This window comes from Phascolarctos cinereus, unplaced genomic scaffold (assembly GCF_003287225.1).
Source record: "Phascolarctos cinereus isolate Bilbo 61053 unplaced genomic scaffold, phaCin_HiC Scaffold_4;HRSCAF=312, whole genome shotgun sequence".
NCBI classification, from domain to species: domain Eukaryota; kingdom Metazoa; phylum Chordata; class Mammalia; order Diprotodontia; family Phascolarctidae; genus Phascolarctos; species Phascolarctos cinereus.
The window spans coordinates 695805205-695823030 of NW_027555847.1; the positions used below are offsets into that span (position 1 = coordinate 695805205).

Genomic DNA, 17826 nt, shown 5'->3' on the forward strand with positions numbered 1-17826 from the left:
TGAAAACCAATTCCCCCAAAAGTTTGCCAAGTTCATCCTCCAGGGGGGGGAAAAATCCTAAGGCTGGTCGCAAAAAAAAAAAAGAAAGAAAGAAAAGAATCCGGGCACAAGTGAGGCGCATTTGGCTGCTGGGGCGTGCGGAGAGGGGTCGGGGAGGGCGACCCGCCGCCTCCCCCCTGGCTGCGCCCTCTCCAAACTTTGTGGCTCCCCTTCCCCGGTGATGTATGGAAACTATACTGCATTGTGGGTGTCAATATAAGTGACGGCCATATTTGCCGGTGCCGGCGGAGCCGTAAACAAAAAGTGGGCTGGGGAGCCAGGGCGCGGAGGCGCTCCACCGCATCGCGGGACCTGCGGGCTCCGGGAGCCGCTCGCCTCCCCGGGCATGTCTTACAAGCCCAACTTGAACGCCCACATGCCGGGCGCGTCCCTGAACCCGGGTAAGTGAGCCCTCGGGCAAGTGCAGGGGAAGTTTGGCGGCCGCCGGGCTCTGCCCCCGGAGCCCCGCGCGCCCCGGAGCCGGACACAAAGGGAGCGCCGGGGGCCCGGGGGCAGCCGGGGGCCGGTGCCCCGGCGAGGGTCGGCGGCGGAGCGCTGCTTCCCAGCCGCCATGATTCCCGAGCGCCGGGCTCTCCCCCCCCGCGCCGCCCCCCTTGCAAACTTCACCCGCCCGGCCGGCTCGCCCGCTGGCCCCGGGGCTGGGGCGCGGGGCGCGCGGGGAGGCAGCCCGGGTGGCCCCGCTTGCGGGCCGCCGCCGCCACCGCGCGCTCCGGCTCCCCTGCCTTCGTGGTCCTAGCCTGCCTGGCCCCGGGCGGCTGATTGATCGGGAGGGAGCTGGCTGGGGAGGTGGGGGAAGGGGCGGCGGGGCTCCAGCGGACGCCGATGATGCCGCCGGTGCCGCCGCCGCCGCCACCGCCACCGCCGGTGCCGCTGCCCCGGGAGGGGAGGGTGGTTTTTTTTTCTCGTCCCCCCCCCCCCGCTTTAAGCTTTTGGGCGGCTCGGCGAGGGCCCCTGCCGGCGGCTTCGGGGAGCGGCTGCCGGCCGCTTCGCTGACCCGAGTGTGTGTGTGAGTGCGTGTGCGTATCCGTGTCTGGGTGGGTGGATGGATGGGCTGGGGGCAGACAGCGCCCGTGCCCGGGAGTGTGAAGAGCCGGGCATGCCGAGACCCCGGCGATGGTGTGTGCGCTAGCGAGTGCATGGGGAAGGGTCCCGGGTGGGCGCGCGGCCGGGGGTGCCAGAGGAAAGGCAGCGTGGCGGGGGAGCTCGAGTTTGGGAAGGGGTGTGTGTGTGTGTGTGTGTGTGTGTGTGTGTGTGTGTGTAACTGGATGTGCGTGTGCAAATGGGAAAAGGTGAGACGGGGATAGAAAAGTAGTTTTTAAAAAGCACGTGTGTAAAAGTGTGTGAGTGTGTCCGTGGGTATGTGGGGGGGTTGTCCAGGAATATAGGTGTAGGAGTCAATGTTCAGGCAGGAAATGGGGGGGGTTGCTGATGGAAGGGGGATCTCTGTGTCTTTGGGAGGAAGGTGCCTGAGGTGGGACTGGGGCCATAAGTGTGATCAGGAGCCGGTGTCTGTGGTGCATGTATTTTATGGGGGGGGGCGGTGCAGGCAGGTATTACTTCAATCTACCTTCTGGGTCTCAGGGGAGGACCTAGGATGCTGGATGAAGAGGTTACATCTTGCCTCCATGGATCAGGAACCGACTGATCGTTTCCTGTCCTGGACTGGCCCAGGGGTCCGGGGGGGAGGGGGAGTAGGATCGGCAGGGACTGAAAAGTTTGGAAGATCCCCGTAAGTGGCCCCCTCTGGCCTCCCAAGTGGAGCTCGGGGTACCCTAGACGAGAGAGCTCTAAGAAAAGCAGGGAGCCGTCAGTTTGCCAGACGCTCCCAAGGAGGGGCTTCTTCTGCCTTTCTAGTGCCAATTTGAGAAAAGCTAGGGTCTGGAGAGTAAGAGTTGGAGAGGGAAGAGGGTGGAACTCAAGAAGCCTGCGTGTGCCTCGGGGAAGAGTCATCCCGGCTGGGGGCTCTCTCCAATCAAGGGGGGGGGGGATGGCAACTCCGGGACTGGGCTCCAGCCCTGTCCCCTCCCCCTCGAAGTGGTGAACTCTGACCCTTTATACACCCAGGCTGGGATGGGGGTGGAATGCCAGGGAGAGAATCACCTTGGGGATGGGGGGGAGCCCCAGATTTGGCGCCATCCTAGTGGGGGTGGTGCCGAGTTGTCCCTGGGGATGGGTCTGGGGGGAAGTGTGAGAGGGCTTCCCATGTCAGTCTCCCCCTCCCCTCCGTGTTTCTACCAGGTGTGGGCATGCGGTTGAAGGACAAAGACAAAGTGGCCACCATGTTTCCCTTAAATATTCTTTTCTCTGAGCTGGTGACCAGCTCCTGTCTCCCCCTGGGAAGACAGAGGCAATTGATTTTTTTCCCTTTCTTTATTGACTCTCATTCGAGGTGTTTGTTTTTTTTTGGGGGGGGGGTTGACGGTGTAGCAGTACATACAGGATAATTATTCCTCAGCCCTGTTCTTGGTGCCCTACAGAAAGCTGTGTATATGGAGAGAGAGGAAGGAGAGTCGAGGAAGGGTCTCGGCCACTTCCTGCCCCAGCCCTGACAGTGGATCCCAGGATCTCCCAGATGCTGGCATTCTGCCCTGCACCATTTCCAGCTAGGACCTAATGTTTCCTTCTTCCTCTTTGGTCATTTTCCTTTTACTCCCAATGGTCAGATGCCTCACAGGCCTCAAATGACACTTGTTCTTTTTTTGGGGGGGCTGCCTCCTTCCTGCCCATCCCTGGGGTCCTTCTTGGTCACAGTCCCTGTTCCTCTCCCCTGCCATCTGCATCCAAGATGGACTCTCTTTTCTCCTCTCCTCTCCTCTCTCCTCTCTCCCTCTCCTGTCATTATCCCTCACACACCAGCCCTGCCTCCTGCTAGTGGGAATGCCAGCCCGTGGCCTGAGGCCAAGAGAGTTAGACAAAGCCTGAGTCCTCCCCTCGCACATCTCACACTCCCAGTGACGTGACTGCAGCTCCAGCTCGGCCCCCTTCCCTTCCTTTCCTTTCCTCCCTTCCCTTCCCTTCCTTTCCTCCCTTCCCTTCCCTTCCCCTCCCTTGCTTCCTTCGCAGCTGCAGCGGCCACCTCCACAGGGGCTCTGCCCCCTTTTCTGGACAGTGCCTCCGTCCTCCCCCCTGGCTTGGCTAGGAGCAGACCTCCCTCTTGGGAGCTAGCCAGGACCCCAACTGGTCCTGTGGGGGTGGCTGGGAGGCCAGGGCTGGGGCTGGGGCTTTGTTTGGGCCCGAGGGGAAGGGGGGAGCAGGGGGCGGGCACAGCTCTCTCCTGCCCTGAAGATTTTCCTGTCCTTTGCCAACCCCTGTTTGGCTCCTGAGCCCTCCCAGAAATGCTGCGTCTGCCTCACACAGCGCTTCATTGTCTGGTATTTTCCAGAGAGGGCTGACGTGGAGTTCAGGGATTTCTTGGTTTCCACTCTCTTCCCATCTTGACCCCCTCCCTTCCTCCTGCTCCTCCCCCCTCTCAGATCCCATGGGGTCATTGCTTTTCAATCTGCCTTCAGGCCCGAGTCCCTGGTGAGCTATGCCCGTTGATCATTGCCCTCAGTGTCTCAGCTTCAGGTCAGGGGGCCCCCCAGGAAACAGCATCTTAATGAGGACCAGACAAGAAAAAAAACCAGCCTGTTTGCTGTCCTTTCTCTGGGACAGAGGATTATGGGGACTGCAATGTTAGGTCTGGGGAGAACTCAAAACTTCTCCCTGTCTACTGCCTACCCAACCCCCCCTTCTGACCCCCCCCCCCCAGTCTTGGAAGGCTTCCTGACTTGGGTGGATGGGGGGGCATAGTCTGGAGAGTGCTGGATCGGCTTCCTTTTAACAATTCAGTTCATAGCCCTCCCCCTGTCCTCTGAGCAGGGAGGGGAAGCTGGCTGGTGGCTGGTTCTCTGTCACCCAGTCAGTACTGACTCCCTCTACCAGCGCAGGGTTAAACAAAGCAGCCTCATCAGCAACCATTCAGTCAATTTCAAACAGCAAGCATTTCTTGGACTCCTACTGTGTGCCAGGCACTGTGTGCATGGCCTGAAGTGATGGGGAGGAAAGAGCCAGAATTCCCAACTTTCTCCTGTCCCCTCTTCCCAATCCTGATAGCCTTTCTCCGGGGAGAAGGGAAAAGAGGTGAGAAGGAACGGAGAGGTGAAGGAGTAGGGGGAAGAGAAAAAAGGAGATGCCAGTTTACTACCACCACGGCAACCTGGCCCCCAGTGACTCCCTCCAGTCACCTGACCCCATTCATGCTGCTGCCTTCTGCCCTCCCAGAGCAGCACTGAGCTGGTCCCTGGAATCTGACACTGATGAGAGCTCCCTGGCCATGGCAAAGGGGCTAGTATGGGTGCTGGGGTAGGGGTGGAGGGTGGAGGAGGAGGAGGACAGCGGGGCTGAGCCCTGCAGCCTGTGGGAATTCTTATGTCAGTCAGAGAGACCCGGCAATTTCAGGAGAGTCCCTCATTCTATCTCCCTGTGCCCATTCCTAGAAGGCACTTCCTCCTCGTCTCCACCTCATAGAGAGGACTCTTAGGGGCCTCAGTTTTCGTCTCCTAGCTTCCTTGAAAATTCAGCCGAGGTATCATCATCTCCCACAGGAGACCTTTACTGATCTCTTGCTGGCGCCAGCTGTCCCCCCCCCCCCATTTTATATGGTGCTTGCTATGTGCCAGGCAGTGTGCTAAATGCTTTACAGTTATCTCGTTGAATCCTCACAACAACCCTGGGGGGTGGTGGTGCTATTATTATTCCCATTTTACAGATGAGGAAACTGAGGCAAACAGGTTAAGTGAATTGCCTGGGTTCACACAGCCAGTAAATGTCTGAGGTTAGATTTGAACTCAGGTCCTCCCCAGGCCCAGGCTTTATCCAGTCTGCAACTTAACCACTCCTTTACACATAGTAGCTTAATGGATGCTTTTCTAATGAATGAATGGACGCTTTTATAGTCTCAAGTTTACAAGTTTTCCTCACAACAACCTCATGAGGTAAGGTGTTTAAGTATTATGATCTCCATTTTGCCAGTGAGGACACTGAGATATTCAAGATTACATAGCTGGCCTGGGCGATCTGAGACAAGATCCAAACCCAGGACTTTCCACTCCAGACTTGATACACTCACTACCCTTGAAGGTCATCTTTGAAATGCAGAAGGAAAATTCTTTTCTGTGTCCAGGGTGAGAGCTCTCCTGCTCACCAGGCTGCTGTCCCCTTGTACTTGGGGGCACCGCTGTGGCTGATCAGGAAAGTAGCACCTCCCTGTCCTGGGACCATCTGTGCTAGCTTGGGGAGCAGAGTGCCCTAGAGATGAGCCCACAAGGCACCTTTCAGATCAAACTTCTGCCCACCATGTGGGTTTAAGAGGAGCAAAATGGCAGGGCTCCTATTTACCTGGCAGGAGGAATGGGGCCAACATTCTAGTGGGAGAGGCAGCGTGGTGTCATGGACAGAGCCTTGCTGTGTGATCTCAAAGAACTTTCCCTTTCTGGGTTTCAGTTTCCTTATTTGTTTAAGAAAAAAAAGTAGCCTGATTAGATGGTCTCTGAAAGTCCCTTCCAATTTCAAAAATTTCCTGATCTTGAACTTTTCTTCCCTCCCCCCGCCCCATTTTCTCCCATCCCTCCTTGATTCCAAGAGAAAACAGTCCAGCTCACCTGGCCATCCATGGCACCAGGACCTGCCCTTGAGGCTGAGCCCAGGCTCTGCAGAGGATGGTGGGTCTGTGTGCTGTGAGTGTGTGGCTGTGTGTGGCCGTCCTGCTGCTGCCTCTCACGGGTGGCGGCAGCCCGAGGTGGGACTGTTGCTCTCCCGCCCACCCCTTTTGGGATGTGTGTGCGCGTGCAAAGGCGAGCTGGAGGAATAGGTACATTCTCCATGGTTACTGCTGTTTGTGATTCCATAGGACATCCTTCGCCAGCTGGCTGATGGCCACTCACGGCTCCATTATGGGGACGCATATGCTCAGGGCAAAGTAAATCCAAAGGCTCCCTCCCTGCCTGTAGAGCTGACAAGATCCCACCGATCCAGGAAATGGCATTTTGGGGGACCCTGGCTCTGCTGGGCCAGGCTGGGGGACTGAAGGTTAAGGCTGGGCTGTGGGGTGGGTGGTCTTAGTGTGACTGGTGTGCCAAAGGGTCAGTCCTTGATGGTGAGCCATTCTGTTTCAGGGCCTGAATGTCATTCAGTGGCCCTTCTTGGGAACAGACGGGAGGGCCTTCTGGGCCTAGGATAGGGGAAAGAGGTCTGGTTTTGGAGTCCAGGGACCTGAATTCGAATCCAGCTGCTGCCACTTAACTGCCTGTATACTCAAGGCCAGTCACTTCACGTCTTGGGGGCCTCAGTTTCCTCATCCTTAAAAGATGGGGAGGGTGGGACTGGATTTCTCTAAGGTTACTTCTAGCTCTCAATCCTATGATCCCCTCACTTCCTCAGACTTTGCTTTTCAGTCTTGTGGGGTTTGGGCCTCACTTTCTCTCAGAGGAGATGTTATGAGGGCAGACTGAGACTGAGAAAGATTCTAGACCAGGGTGGGAAACCTGCAGTCCTTTGGGCCCTCAAGTGTGGCCCTTTCACTGAGTCCAGATTTTACAGAACAAATCCTTCATAAAAGGATTTGTTCTGTAAAACTTGGACTCAGTCAAAAGGCTGCACCCAAGGACCTCAAAGGCCACATGTGGCCTCAAGGCCAAAGGTTCCCCACCCCTGTTCTAGACAGAAGTCCAAGGAGGAATGAGCCTGCTGTCCCAAGATGTTATAGAGAGGCCCTTTCCCCCAAGCTGGGGCCATATGGCTTCCTTCCTGCCCTCTAGAGCAATCTGGGGCTAGGCTTTCCTGGAAGGTGCCCCAAGCAGAGGCCTGGCAGACAGCTCTTTCTAGTGCTGTGGGCCTTTCTGGGGTTAGGAGAGTGAGGGTGTGTGTGTGTGTGTGTGTGTGTGTGTGTGTGTGTGTGTGTGTGTGTGTGTGTGTGTGTGTGTTGGGGCGCGACATTAGCTTGGAAAATTGGGTGGGGAATGATGGGAGTGGGGGAGAAGCACGGGAAGACAAGGAAACCCAAAGACTTTCTTTACCAGGTTCAGAGTCTTTTTTGACACCCATTCACCATGATGACAGATGAATGGTTGTGAGCTCTCTCAGTAGAATGTAAGCTCCATTTCCCCCACACTTTTCTGTCTAGACTGGAAAGAGCTTACATCTTATCAGGGGAGACAATGTGTACATTTATAAATATATTAAAAGAAATACAATGTAATATTTTTGGGGGGGTCAGGAAGGGCTTCATGGAGGAAGTGGCCCCTGAGCTGAGCTGTGTAAGATCCTGGGGACTCTAACGGATGGTATTGAGGGGGATGCATTCCAGGCGTGGAGGAAGCTGGAGGCTCCACCTCCTGCTCTGGTGCTAGGGACTGCAAACTCTGTTGCACATACCCCAAGCTGGGGCTTCCAGTGTGGAATTCAGTGAGGAAGGCAGGGGTTACCCAACCCCCCTCCAGAAACCCTTGGGGTACAGAGCCAGGTGTCCTGAGGCCTGCTCTTTCTGCCTCCACCACGTGCTGGGCACACAGAAGACTGCCGGGCACCCTGGGATGTTGTGGAGCGGCTGCAGGCTCTCGGCAGTGTCCTCTGTTCAGTTCTGGGCAGCACCTCATAGGAATGACAGAGAGAGTCTCAGGAGAATGCTGGGGGAGTGTGAAGGTCCACAACATCCTTTCTCTGCACTCACACCCGCCTCCCCTCCCCCCTTTGCTTCCTGCGTGGACAACTGCAATTGCCTCCTGATTTGGCCTCCCTGGTTCCAGTCTCTCACTCTCCCCTGCATCCTCCACACAGCCGCCAGATTGTTATTCCTAAGGCACAGATGTGACTCCCCTACTCAAGAACCTTCCATGGCTCCCTCTTGGTTCTGTTTGGCATTTAAAAGCCTTATAATATTTGTAAAGCACTTAGCAAGTGCTGGGCACGTAGTGGGTGCTTAATAAATGTTTCCTCCTTCCTCTTCTTCAGTTTAGCTCTCCAGACTTTTTTTAAAATACTCTCCAGTCCAAACTGACCTCCTACTTCTCCATACACAACATTCCATCTCTCATCTCCACGCCTTTGAACTGGCTGTCCCCCATGCTTGGCATGCTCTCTGTCTTTACCTCTGCCTCTTGCATGCCTTAGCTCCATTCAAGGCTTACCGCCATCTTGTACATGGCATTTCTTGACCCTCCCAAAAGAGAAGGGCTTTGTCCTCTCCTCCAAAGTTACTTTGCATTTACTTCTCTGTCTACCAAGCTGTTTCCTCCCAGTCCATTGCAGGTTCTTTGAGGGCTGGGCCTGTTGTGTTTGTGACTTTGTGTGCCTAGCACTTGGAATAGGTGGTACTTAACACTTGGTGATTTAATTGTGATGATTAAATTCTAACAAGTCGGGGCGGGGGGGGGGGGGGGGGGGGGGGGGGAGGGGGGGGGAGATAGACATAGACAGACAGAGATAAGGGAGAGACCAAGAGAGAATATGTGTGTGTGTGTGTGTGACAGAGAGAGAGAGACAGCGTGAAGGAGAGCTCGGGCATGTGAGCAAGAGCAGTCCAAGCCCTTTTCCCCACGTGGCAGCCGTGCTTAGCAGTTGAGATTATGAGTGACCGGTCCCCACTGAGATGGGAACATCACAGTGTCTGGGGAAGCCACTGCTAGGCTAGATCTGTAATATTTTTGCTGGAGGATGGCATCGGGGAAGCCATGAGGTCAGTAGAGCTGGTGTCTTTAGAATACCCAACTCTGCTGACTCCTCTGATGCTTTTCTGGTTCATCTCATTCCAGTTAAAGCTGAGGTAGCCGAGGCCTTGGGAGGGCAAGTAATTTGCCCAAGGTGACGAGGCAGGTTAGGCCACATAAATGCCTGGTGGTTCTTGCCCTTATGGGACACATAGTTCAGTGGAGCAATTAAGTTGGGCACAGAACTGAGTGCACCTGGCAATGAGTGCTGAGAGAGCCAAGCAGATGCTGGAGGCCTGGAGTGCAGGTGGGGCAGCAGAGCACTTTGGGAAGAGCGTTGGCCTTGGAGCTGGATTCTGGCTTCGTGACTTGGAGCAAACAGCTTGCCAGGCCTGGGTCTTTGTTTCCTCATCTGTAAGATGAGGAGCTTGGACTGAAAGACCTCTGAGCCTGCTTGGTCCTCCAGTCCCATGACCTCCCGTTGGGGGATTAGATGAGGCTTCGAAAATTAGGTGGCACCTGAACTGGGCTTCAGAAGATGGGTAGGATTTCTCCCCTCTCCCAACCATCCTTCACTCAGATGCCGAGGGGAATTTCCCAAAGCAAAGGTCTCACCCTGGCACATCCTCCTCACTTCTGTCTGCTTTTTAGAATCCCTCCTTTCTGTCCAGGTTCATCTCAAGTGCCACCTTCAACAGGAGGCCTTTGCTGACTTCTCCGTATGCTCCCCAAAGTTAGGCTCTTCCTTCCATAATTGTCATCTTTTAGAGGTGGCTGGGCGGTTCAGTATCTGGAGTACTGGGACCTGATTTAAATCCGGCCTCAGACACTCACTAGCTGTGTGACTGAGCAAGTCATTTAACGTTTGTCTGCCTCAGTTTCCCCATTTGCAAACTGGGGATAATAATAGCACCTACCTCCTATAGTTGTTATGAAGCTCAAATGAGATAATTTTTATAAATCTCTTAGCACAGTGCCTGGCACACAGTAGGCACTTCATAAATACTTATTCCCTTCACTCCCCCTATTTTATGTTTATATACATACATACATGAATACATACACACACACCTATACCTATATATGTACAAGTCTTTCCAATTGATTGTAACTCCTTGAAAAGAACAACTATCCTTTTGATTGTTGAATCCAGCACCAAGTACAGTACTTGGTTAACACAGGAGGTGCTGATTAAATGCTTTTTGATTGAATAGTTGACAGAAACAATGGTTTTCCAGGTTGAATGGCATGGGCAGAGGTGTGGAGGCAAGAAAGCAAAATGGCTATTTGGGAAGTAGAAAGTAACCTGTTCTTGCGGGACGATAGGATGTGTGGAATGAAGGAATGGAGCGGTATTTATTTTTTTTTAACAGTATTTATTTTTTAAAATTAATTTATTTTTAGTTTTCAACATTCACTTCCATTAACTTTTGGGTTTTAAATTTTTCTCTTCCTCCTTCCTCACCTCCCTCCCCAAGATGGTGCAATCTGATATAGGCTCTACATACATATTCCTATTAAACATATTTTCACATTAGTCATGTTGTAAGGAAGAATTAGAACCAATAGGAGGAAACACAAGAAAAAAGAAACAACAAAAGAGAAAAAAAAAGAGCAAATAGGATACTTCGATGAGCATTCAAACTCCATAGTTCTTTCTTTGGATGTGGATAGCATTTTCCATCATGAGACTTTTGGAGATGTCTTAGATCCTTGCATTGCTGGGAAGAGCTAAGTCTATCAAAGTTAGTCATTGAACAATGTGGTTGCTGTGTATAAAATATTCTCCTAGTTCTGCTCACTTTACTCAGCATCAGTTCATACAAGTCTTTCCAGGTAAAACAGCATTTATTAAATGCTTAACTATATATCAGGCACTGTGCTGGAGATACAAAAGCATGAGTTCCTTCCTTCGAGGACCTTACATTCTAATGGGGTATATGTAGGCCAAGGAAGGGTGTCTTGGATGGCCAGAAATGAAACAATAGGGCACCATGCCAGAGGCAATGATGGTGTTGATTTGATTAGTTTTCCGGACAAAAGGTGGAAATGGTAGGGTCGGGTAGGGTGGAGTGGGGTGCAGCAGGGCAGGGCTGGCAGAAGCAGGGACGGCATGAGTGAAAAGGCCCAGGCCCAGGGCGTTGAGAGCTGAGACCCAGCTTCACCTAAGGATGGTCTCTGCAGATTGGGTTGGGAGGGTAGAACAATAACATGGAAAATGGCCAGGGGTGCAGAAGAATGGCCCTGTGGAGGAAAGAGTGGGAGGTAGGGCTGGAAAGGCAGATTGGCCTCCAGTTGTGATGTGTCTTGAATGCTGCAAAATTAGGCATTGGGACTCAGTAGAATGCTTCCTTTGAGGGGAGGAACTGTTTTTTTGGTCTCTAATAGCTAATGTTTATATAGTGCCTACTATGTGACAGGCACGATTTTTATGTCCTTTGACTCTTCTAATAGCCTTGGGAGCTAGATATTATTATTTCCATTTCACAGATGAAGAAACTGAGGCAAACAGAGATGAAATGCCTTGCCAGGGTCACATAGCTAGTAAGGATCTAAGGCCAATTTGAATTCAAGTCTTCCTGACTCCCGGCCCAGGCTCTATCCATTGAGCTACCTAGCTGTGCCTAGCATAGGGTAGGCACTTTAATTCGTTTTTTGTTGAATTTCATTCAGTTGGCCTAATTAAGTAGGGGATAAGGAGAACACTGACTTGGGGGCCAAGTGCTTCCCACTTTCCCATCAGGCTCCGTTTTTGCTGTCTATTGAAGCTTTTTCTCAAGACTTGATTTTGCTTCCTAAAAACTAATCTGCCTTGATTGCCTTTTGGGGAAAAAAATAATCTTAAAAACAAAAAAAAAATTATTTTCATACATGGAACAGAACATAAATAGAGGATTCTGTGGGAAATTGTGAATCTCCATTTCATTCCCCTTGCTTTTTAAAAAAGGTATATAATAAATTTTAAATATTACTTTCAAAACTGCTCTACTTTACTATGCTTTCTTCTTAATTTCTGTTTGCATCTGTGCAGTTAAAAAAAAGTTACAATGGCCTTCTTTCTTTTTTTGTGTCACTATCGCAACTCCTCTACATTTCCCCCATAAAACTGAGAAGAAAAAAGCCCAAAAATCTTTTTAAGCTTGATAAAGCCAAAGGAGTCAAACAGAGGCCATGTCCCAAAATGTTTGTTTCTTTCTGTAGTTTGTGTCCCCACCCTGATCCCACTCTCTCTGGGACGTGCATAACATTTTTCATCGTGGCTTTCTGATGTAATAATTGAGCATTGCATGGATCACAGTTCTTCCAAAGTTGGTTTTCTTTAGTGTTTCATTCCTTGAATAAATTGTTCTCCAGGTTCTGCCCACTTTACTCTGTGTCTGTTCGTAATACCCAGGATTCTCAGAAATCATCTCATTCATGATTTTTTTATTTTATTATTTTTTTTTTCAGTGAGGCATTTGGGGTTAAGTGACTTGCCCAGAGTCACACAGCTAGGAAGTATTATGTGGCTGAGGCCGGATTTGAACTCCTGACTCCAGGGCTGGTGCTCTACCCACTGCACCATCTAGCTACCCCCATTCATAATTTTTTACCGTGCATCTGTATTCTGTTACATTCATATGCAAGTTTGTTCTCTGTCTAAAAGGCAGTGGCAATGTATGGCACCCCTTCCTTTAGATTTGAGTCATTTTCCTTACCCCCTTCCCCACTTTTATTTAGTCAGCTCTTTTGGGATCGGAAAATTTGTTTTGACTTGTGACTATTCCCTCCCCAATATTATCCTCTCTCTTAACCACCCGCTCTCCATCTTGCCTTCTTTCCCTGTTAGGGTTGATGTATTTCTACACCAAACTATGTCTATGTGTATGACTGTTTGGGTGCATGTAACCTTCCTTTCTCCATTTCAGAAGTGAGCTTCCTCTGATGCTTGCTTCTTTCACCCTTTCTTCCATGTTTAGATATTCTTCTTTTCATGCACTGTAGGTAGTTCTGAGGAATCGTAAGCTCCATCCCTTCTTCCCTTATTTTTTACACTAATGTCTTCCTTTTAGTCTTCCTTCTTTTTTCCTCTTTAAGCCCTCAGAATAGATCCAGTCAACCCCAGGATTGATATTTTTCTTGTTTCACCCCCCCTCCCAAATGCCTTTTGAAGTGTCCCTTCAGGGACACACATGTTTCTTCTCTATTGGAGTTTAGTACTGTATCATTATAACAGTGTCTTCCAATTGCTCAAATACATTTACCTTTATAGAGTTCTCTGGACTCTTGTGTTTATATTTCAAAATTCCTACTCAATTTTCATCTCTTCATCAGAAATGCTTAAAAGGCCTCTATTCCATTAAAGGTCTGTTTTTTTAAAAAACATTGAGTCATGATACTCATCTTGGTAGGGTAAGTTATTCTTAATAGTAAACCTCTATCTTTTGCCTTTGGGAATATTCTATTCCAAGCTCTCCTCTTACTTGAAGTTGAAGTTGCCAGCTCTTGTGTGATCCTGACTATCTACTTGGTACTTGAATTTCCGGATAATTGCAGTTTTTTTTTTTCTGTGATATAGGCATTCTGGATTTTGACTATGACATTCTTGGAACTTTTCCTTTTGGAGTTCCTTTCATAAGGTGATTGGTGAATTCTTTCTATTCTCACTTTGCTCTAATAATTCTGAGCAATTGTCATTTATAATTTCTTGAGATATTATATAAAGGTTTTTTTTAAAAAGCATATTTTTTGGAGAGTACAGTGATACTTAAACTATTTCTCCTTCATCTGTTTTCTAGTCTTTGGGGTTAGTTCTAATATTTCTTGCTGTCTCATGTAGTCATTGATTTCTGTTTGATTTATTCTAGTTTTCAGAGATTCCATTACTTTGTTTTCTAAGCTGTTTATTCTCTTAATTCTTCCATCTACAGCTTTAAAAAAATTTATCTCTTGCTTCATTTCTTCCAGGTAGTCATGTAGTCCTTGTGGAAAATCAGTCTCTGCCTGAAGTTGTATTCACCCCTATTTGGGAGAACTGTATGTTTATAATCATTTTCAATACTGGTTGGTGTTTCCTTTGCCTTGTTTCTTCAGCTTTAGTTCCTGATTGGTGCTCATTGCCAGCATCATGGTTCACTCACTGCTCTTGGGTAGGGTGGGGTGCTTGGCCCTCTTTGGGCTCACCCTGAGTCCCCCTTGGTCCTTTTACTGACCTCCACCTCCCAAAGAGCCAGCTCCCCTGGATTGTTGAGGTTCATGACGCTAGATGTTCAGGACCTTCTCAGTTCAGAGTGTGAGGTCACTTGGAGGCTCCCCCCCTCCTAATGTGAGCCCTGCACTGGTCACTGCTGGCTCTCCAGAAGCTTCCAGGCTCCCCAACCCAGGCCTTTCTCAGGGGAACTTTGCTCTCATGCTGTCTTTGGGCACAGAGTCGTGCAGGCTGCTTGTGTCCTGCTTTCAGAGAGGGGTGATGTTGGCACTGGCTGTGTTGAAGGGGCCACCTTTCTTATTTCCCATGGGTTTCTGGCCTTATGATGGCAGAAACTCATTAGATTTAAAAAAAAAATCATTCTTTAGTTGTTTTTTAGCCACCTTCTGCCAGAAAGTTTTATGGCTTTTGATCATTGTGATTGTTTTGGTTCAGAAATTGGAAACACATCTGAATTATCATAGTTGTCTTTTGTAATGAGAGGCAGCAATGATATAGGGGAAAGAATGCTGGATTTGAAGTCAAAGGACCTGGATTTAAATTCCCGTTTTGTCAATGAATCCCTCTTTGACCTCACACAAGACATTTGATCCCCATGGGCTTCAGTATTCTTATCTATAAAACAAGGCAAGTAGACTAGATGCACTCTGAGTTCCTTCCCACTGTAGAGCTGGGATCCTGTAAGTCACTTAACCCACCTGTGCCTCAGTTTCTTCATCTGTAAAAAAAAATCTTTTCTTAAAGACCAGCCTTAACCCCTAGTCACTCTGGCTCTCATTGATTGGCCAACAGTTGGTTCCAGGCAAAGCCCTACTTGGTCATTTTTGGCCAGAAACCCTGAGGGTCTTCCTTCCCGGCTCGATTTTTTTAAAAATAAAAAAAAAAATTTAATTTAATTTAAATTTTTAATTTTTAAAAACTTTTAAAAAAATTTTTTGACTAGGTAAAAAAAATTTTTTGACTAAATTCTCTGCCTCAGTTCTTATCAAGTCTTAATCACTGAATGAGTGTTACCTCAGTCAAACTGAGACCTGTTAAAGACCTTAGCTTGAAAAGGCCAATGTCTTCCACTGCATCCAGGGCCATCTCCAGTCCTCCTGATCTACATCTGGCCACTGGACCCAGATGGCTCTGGAGGAGAAAGTGAGGCTGATGGCTTTGCACAGCCTTGCCTCACTTGAATCCAATTCACTTGCATGTCATGGCATCACCTCCCTGATGTCATGGTCCTCTTTGAAAATGAAGGACAAACAACAACAACAGAATTAGGGGTGGATGGCCTTAGATGTCCCTTCCAGCTCTCTGTGTGACCCTAAGGATTTTGCCCAGTACCCGTATTTTGCAGAATGTAATATGGGTGCAGTGATGTCCTATCTTGAGCCAGCTTGTATCATCACTTGATGACCTAGTAATCAAATCAAGAAAAACCATATGAATGTCAGGGATGGGGTGGGGGAGGTTACAGGGCTGGTGATGAGGGTCCGTGTTACAGATCTGAGGGAAAAGATCATAGCTGGCCACTAAGAAGGAACTTGATAACCCTGAACATGGTCTAACAGTGTAATCGGCTTCATGTCTCACAGTGGGACGGGTTCCCTGACACCCATGTTTCAGACAGAGGCTGTATGACCACTTGCCCAAAAATGAAGAAGGGGTCCATGAATTAGGAGTGATCACAGTCCCACAGTCTCCTAGACCCAGAGCTGGAAGCCACCTGAGAGACTGCTAGTCCAAGTTCATCATTTTACACAGGGGGGGAAACTGAGGCCCTTTTTGGGAGGTTAAAAGATTTCCCCAAGGTTGCACAGAAAGTAAGGAGTAGAGCTGTGCTTTAAACTGGGATTCTTTGGTGCCAAATTAACGCTCTTTTTACTTAGTATTCTGTACCCTGAAGTCCTTTCACACTCTGTGGCATAATGCTTTGAGGATTAAACTCAGAGTCAGGGAGCCCTGGGTCCAAGTTAATTGACTTTGTAACCCTAGGTAAATAATTTCACCTTGGTCGCACCTTCCTCACCTGTAAAATTGTATCTCGGATGAGCTCATGTATTCATTCTTAACCTTGTCTGTGCCCTGGACCCTTGGGCAGTCAGTCTGGTCAAACTTAGGGACCCTTTCAGAAGCATGTTCTTAAGCGCATCATGTAAAATACATAGATTTGCAAAGGAAACCCAAGTATATTGAAATTCAGCCACCAAAATATCAAAAAAAAATCAAATTTCCAAACCCCATGTTAAGAGCTCTTAATAATAGGCCTGGTGGTTTATTATATATATATATATATATATATATAATATATATATATATATATAAAATTCATTCATTCATCCATTTATTTACTTATTCATTCATTCATTTATTTATTTTTGAGGCAATTGGGGTTAGGTGACTTGACCAGGGTCACACAGCTAGTAAGTGTCTGAGGTCAGAATTAAACTCAGGTCCTCCTAACTCCAGGGCTGGGGCTGTATCCACTGTGCCACCTAGCTGGCTTAGTTTTTGCCTTTTAAGCATGAATTAATTAAGTCAGTTATTGTTAGTAGGAGGTGAGGGCTTGGTCAAGCCAGAAGCCTCACATTTCAAATCTGTCCAGGAACCAATCCCAGGGTGTAGAGGCAGCTTGTAGATTTCAGGTCAAAGAAGGAAACTAGCCTCAGTTTCTTCATCTGTAAAATAGGGTCTGGGATGCTTGTAACTATTTTCTTAATGAGGTTGTTGTAAGGAAAGCTTTTTTTTTTTTTTTAAGACTACACCTATCATTTCACGGGTATTTAAGAAACTCCCAGTGAGGAAGCTCCCTGTGCCAATACAGATCTGTACTTCTGCAATTTACAGCCTGAGGAATGGAGAGATTAAGTGACTTGTCCAGGGTCACACAGCCAGGATGTGTCAGAATGGGGCTGCTCTGGACTGAGGCCTGCTCTCTAGGCCTTGTTGTCTCCCAAGAAGATAGAGAACAGGAAATAAATAGATCAGGCCAGAAAAGGAGGGTGGAGTTGGGAGGGGGTGGTGAAGGTAGCCCAATTCCAGGCCTCTCCTGGTAATTGTTGCTGTCATTTCCCTTCCTTTGAAAGCTGGGAGTGTACACTCTCCTTCTGCCAGCATGGCGGCCTCCACCCAGTACCGGCAGTTGATCAACGACTACGGACCCCCATCTCTAGGCTACACCCAGGTAAGGCAGGGGTTCTCCTTCTCTTTCCTTGTGGGCTGTGTCCGAGAGGTGGGAAATAGAGGGATGCAGGGGGTGGGAGGAGGTAGCCACTGTGCTTGGGGGGGATCCTGTTCTGCTTGGAGAGAATGACCACAATATCCTTCTTAAAATAGTCTTGTCCTAGGGGAATACCATAAAGATGGGCATCCCTACTAGCCCCCAAGGGGCCTTGCCACATAGGCAGAGAGGTGGGCATACATAAACATGTACAGCAGAAGGCACACAGGCCCTCAGCCATGCCCAGCAAGCACATGAGGTACACAGTTTGGAACTGAGAGGTGACCAGAGCTGGGTGGCATTAAATAGGGAAAGCTTCTTGGAAGTAGAGAGTTTGGAACAGGGCCTGAAAAGGGGAAGGCGTCCTTGGCCTCATGGTTTTTTCAGAAGCTTACATCTTGTTTCCCTGGGGCCCCCACTTGGTTCCTAGTGGACAGAGGAAGGACTGGGTTGGAATCGTTTATCTGCCCCCAGATCCATGGCTTGGGGTGGCTGGTAATGGGCCTATCTCCACGTTGGCCAAGATGGCAGCAGAGAATGTTGGGTTATTAACAAAAGACCAGAGGCCTTCCCTTCCCATCTGGCCCAAGTAGCTATAGGCTTCAAAAGTGACTCTAGCACAGATTTTTCCAGTTCATGCTGGAGGTCGGAGACTTGGGGACAGTGGCAGGGACCAAGACAGGTGT

The 17826-nt window shown here is 49.3% G+C and overlaps 1 protein-coding gene across 4 annotated transcripts in view; it reads left to right on the forward strand.

Annotated features, from left to right (window-relative positions):
* Window positions 1-17826, forward strand: part of CDK2AP1 (cyclin dependent kinase 2 associated protein 1) — a 25536-nt gene continuing 7710 nt past the window's right edge. The window contains exons 1-2 of one of the 4 annotated variants that reach the window (XM_020970240.2): window positions 1-440; window positions 17007-17104. In XM_020970240.2, coding sequence (XP_020825899.1) covers window positions 386-440; window positions 17007-17104 — 153 coding nt within the window. In that variant the 5' untranslated portion in view covers window positions 1-385. Of the gene's footprint in view, window positions 441-1075; window positions 1177-17006; window positions 17105-17826 lie in introns of those variants that run through there. The other 3 variants (XM_078154266.1, XM_020970239.2, XM_020970241.2) reach the window with 3 other exon arrangements.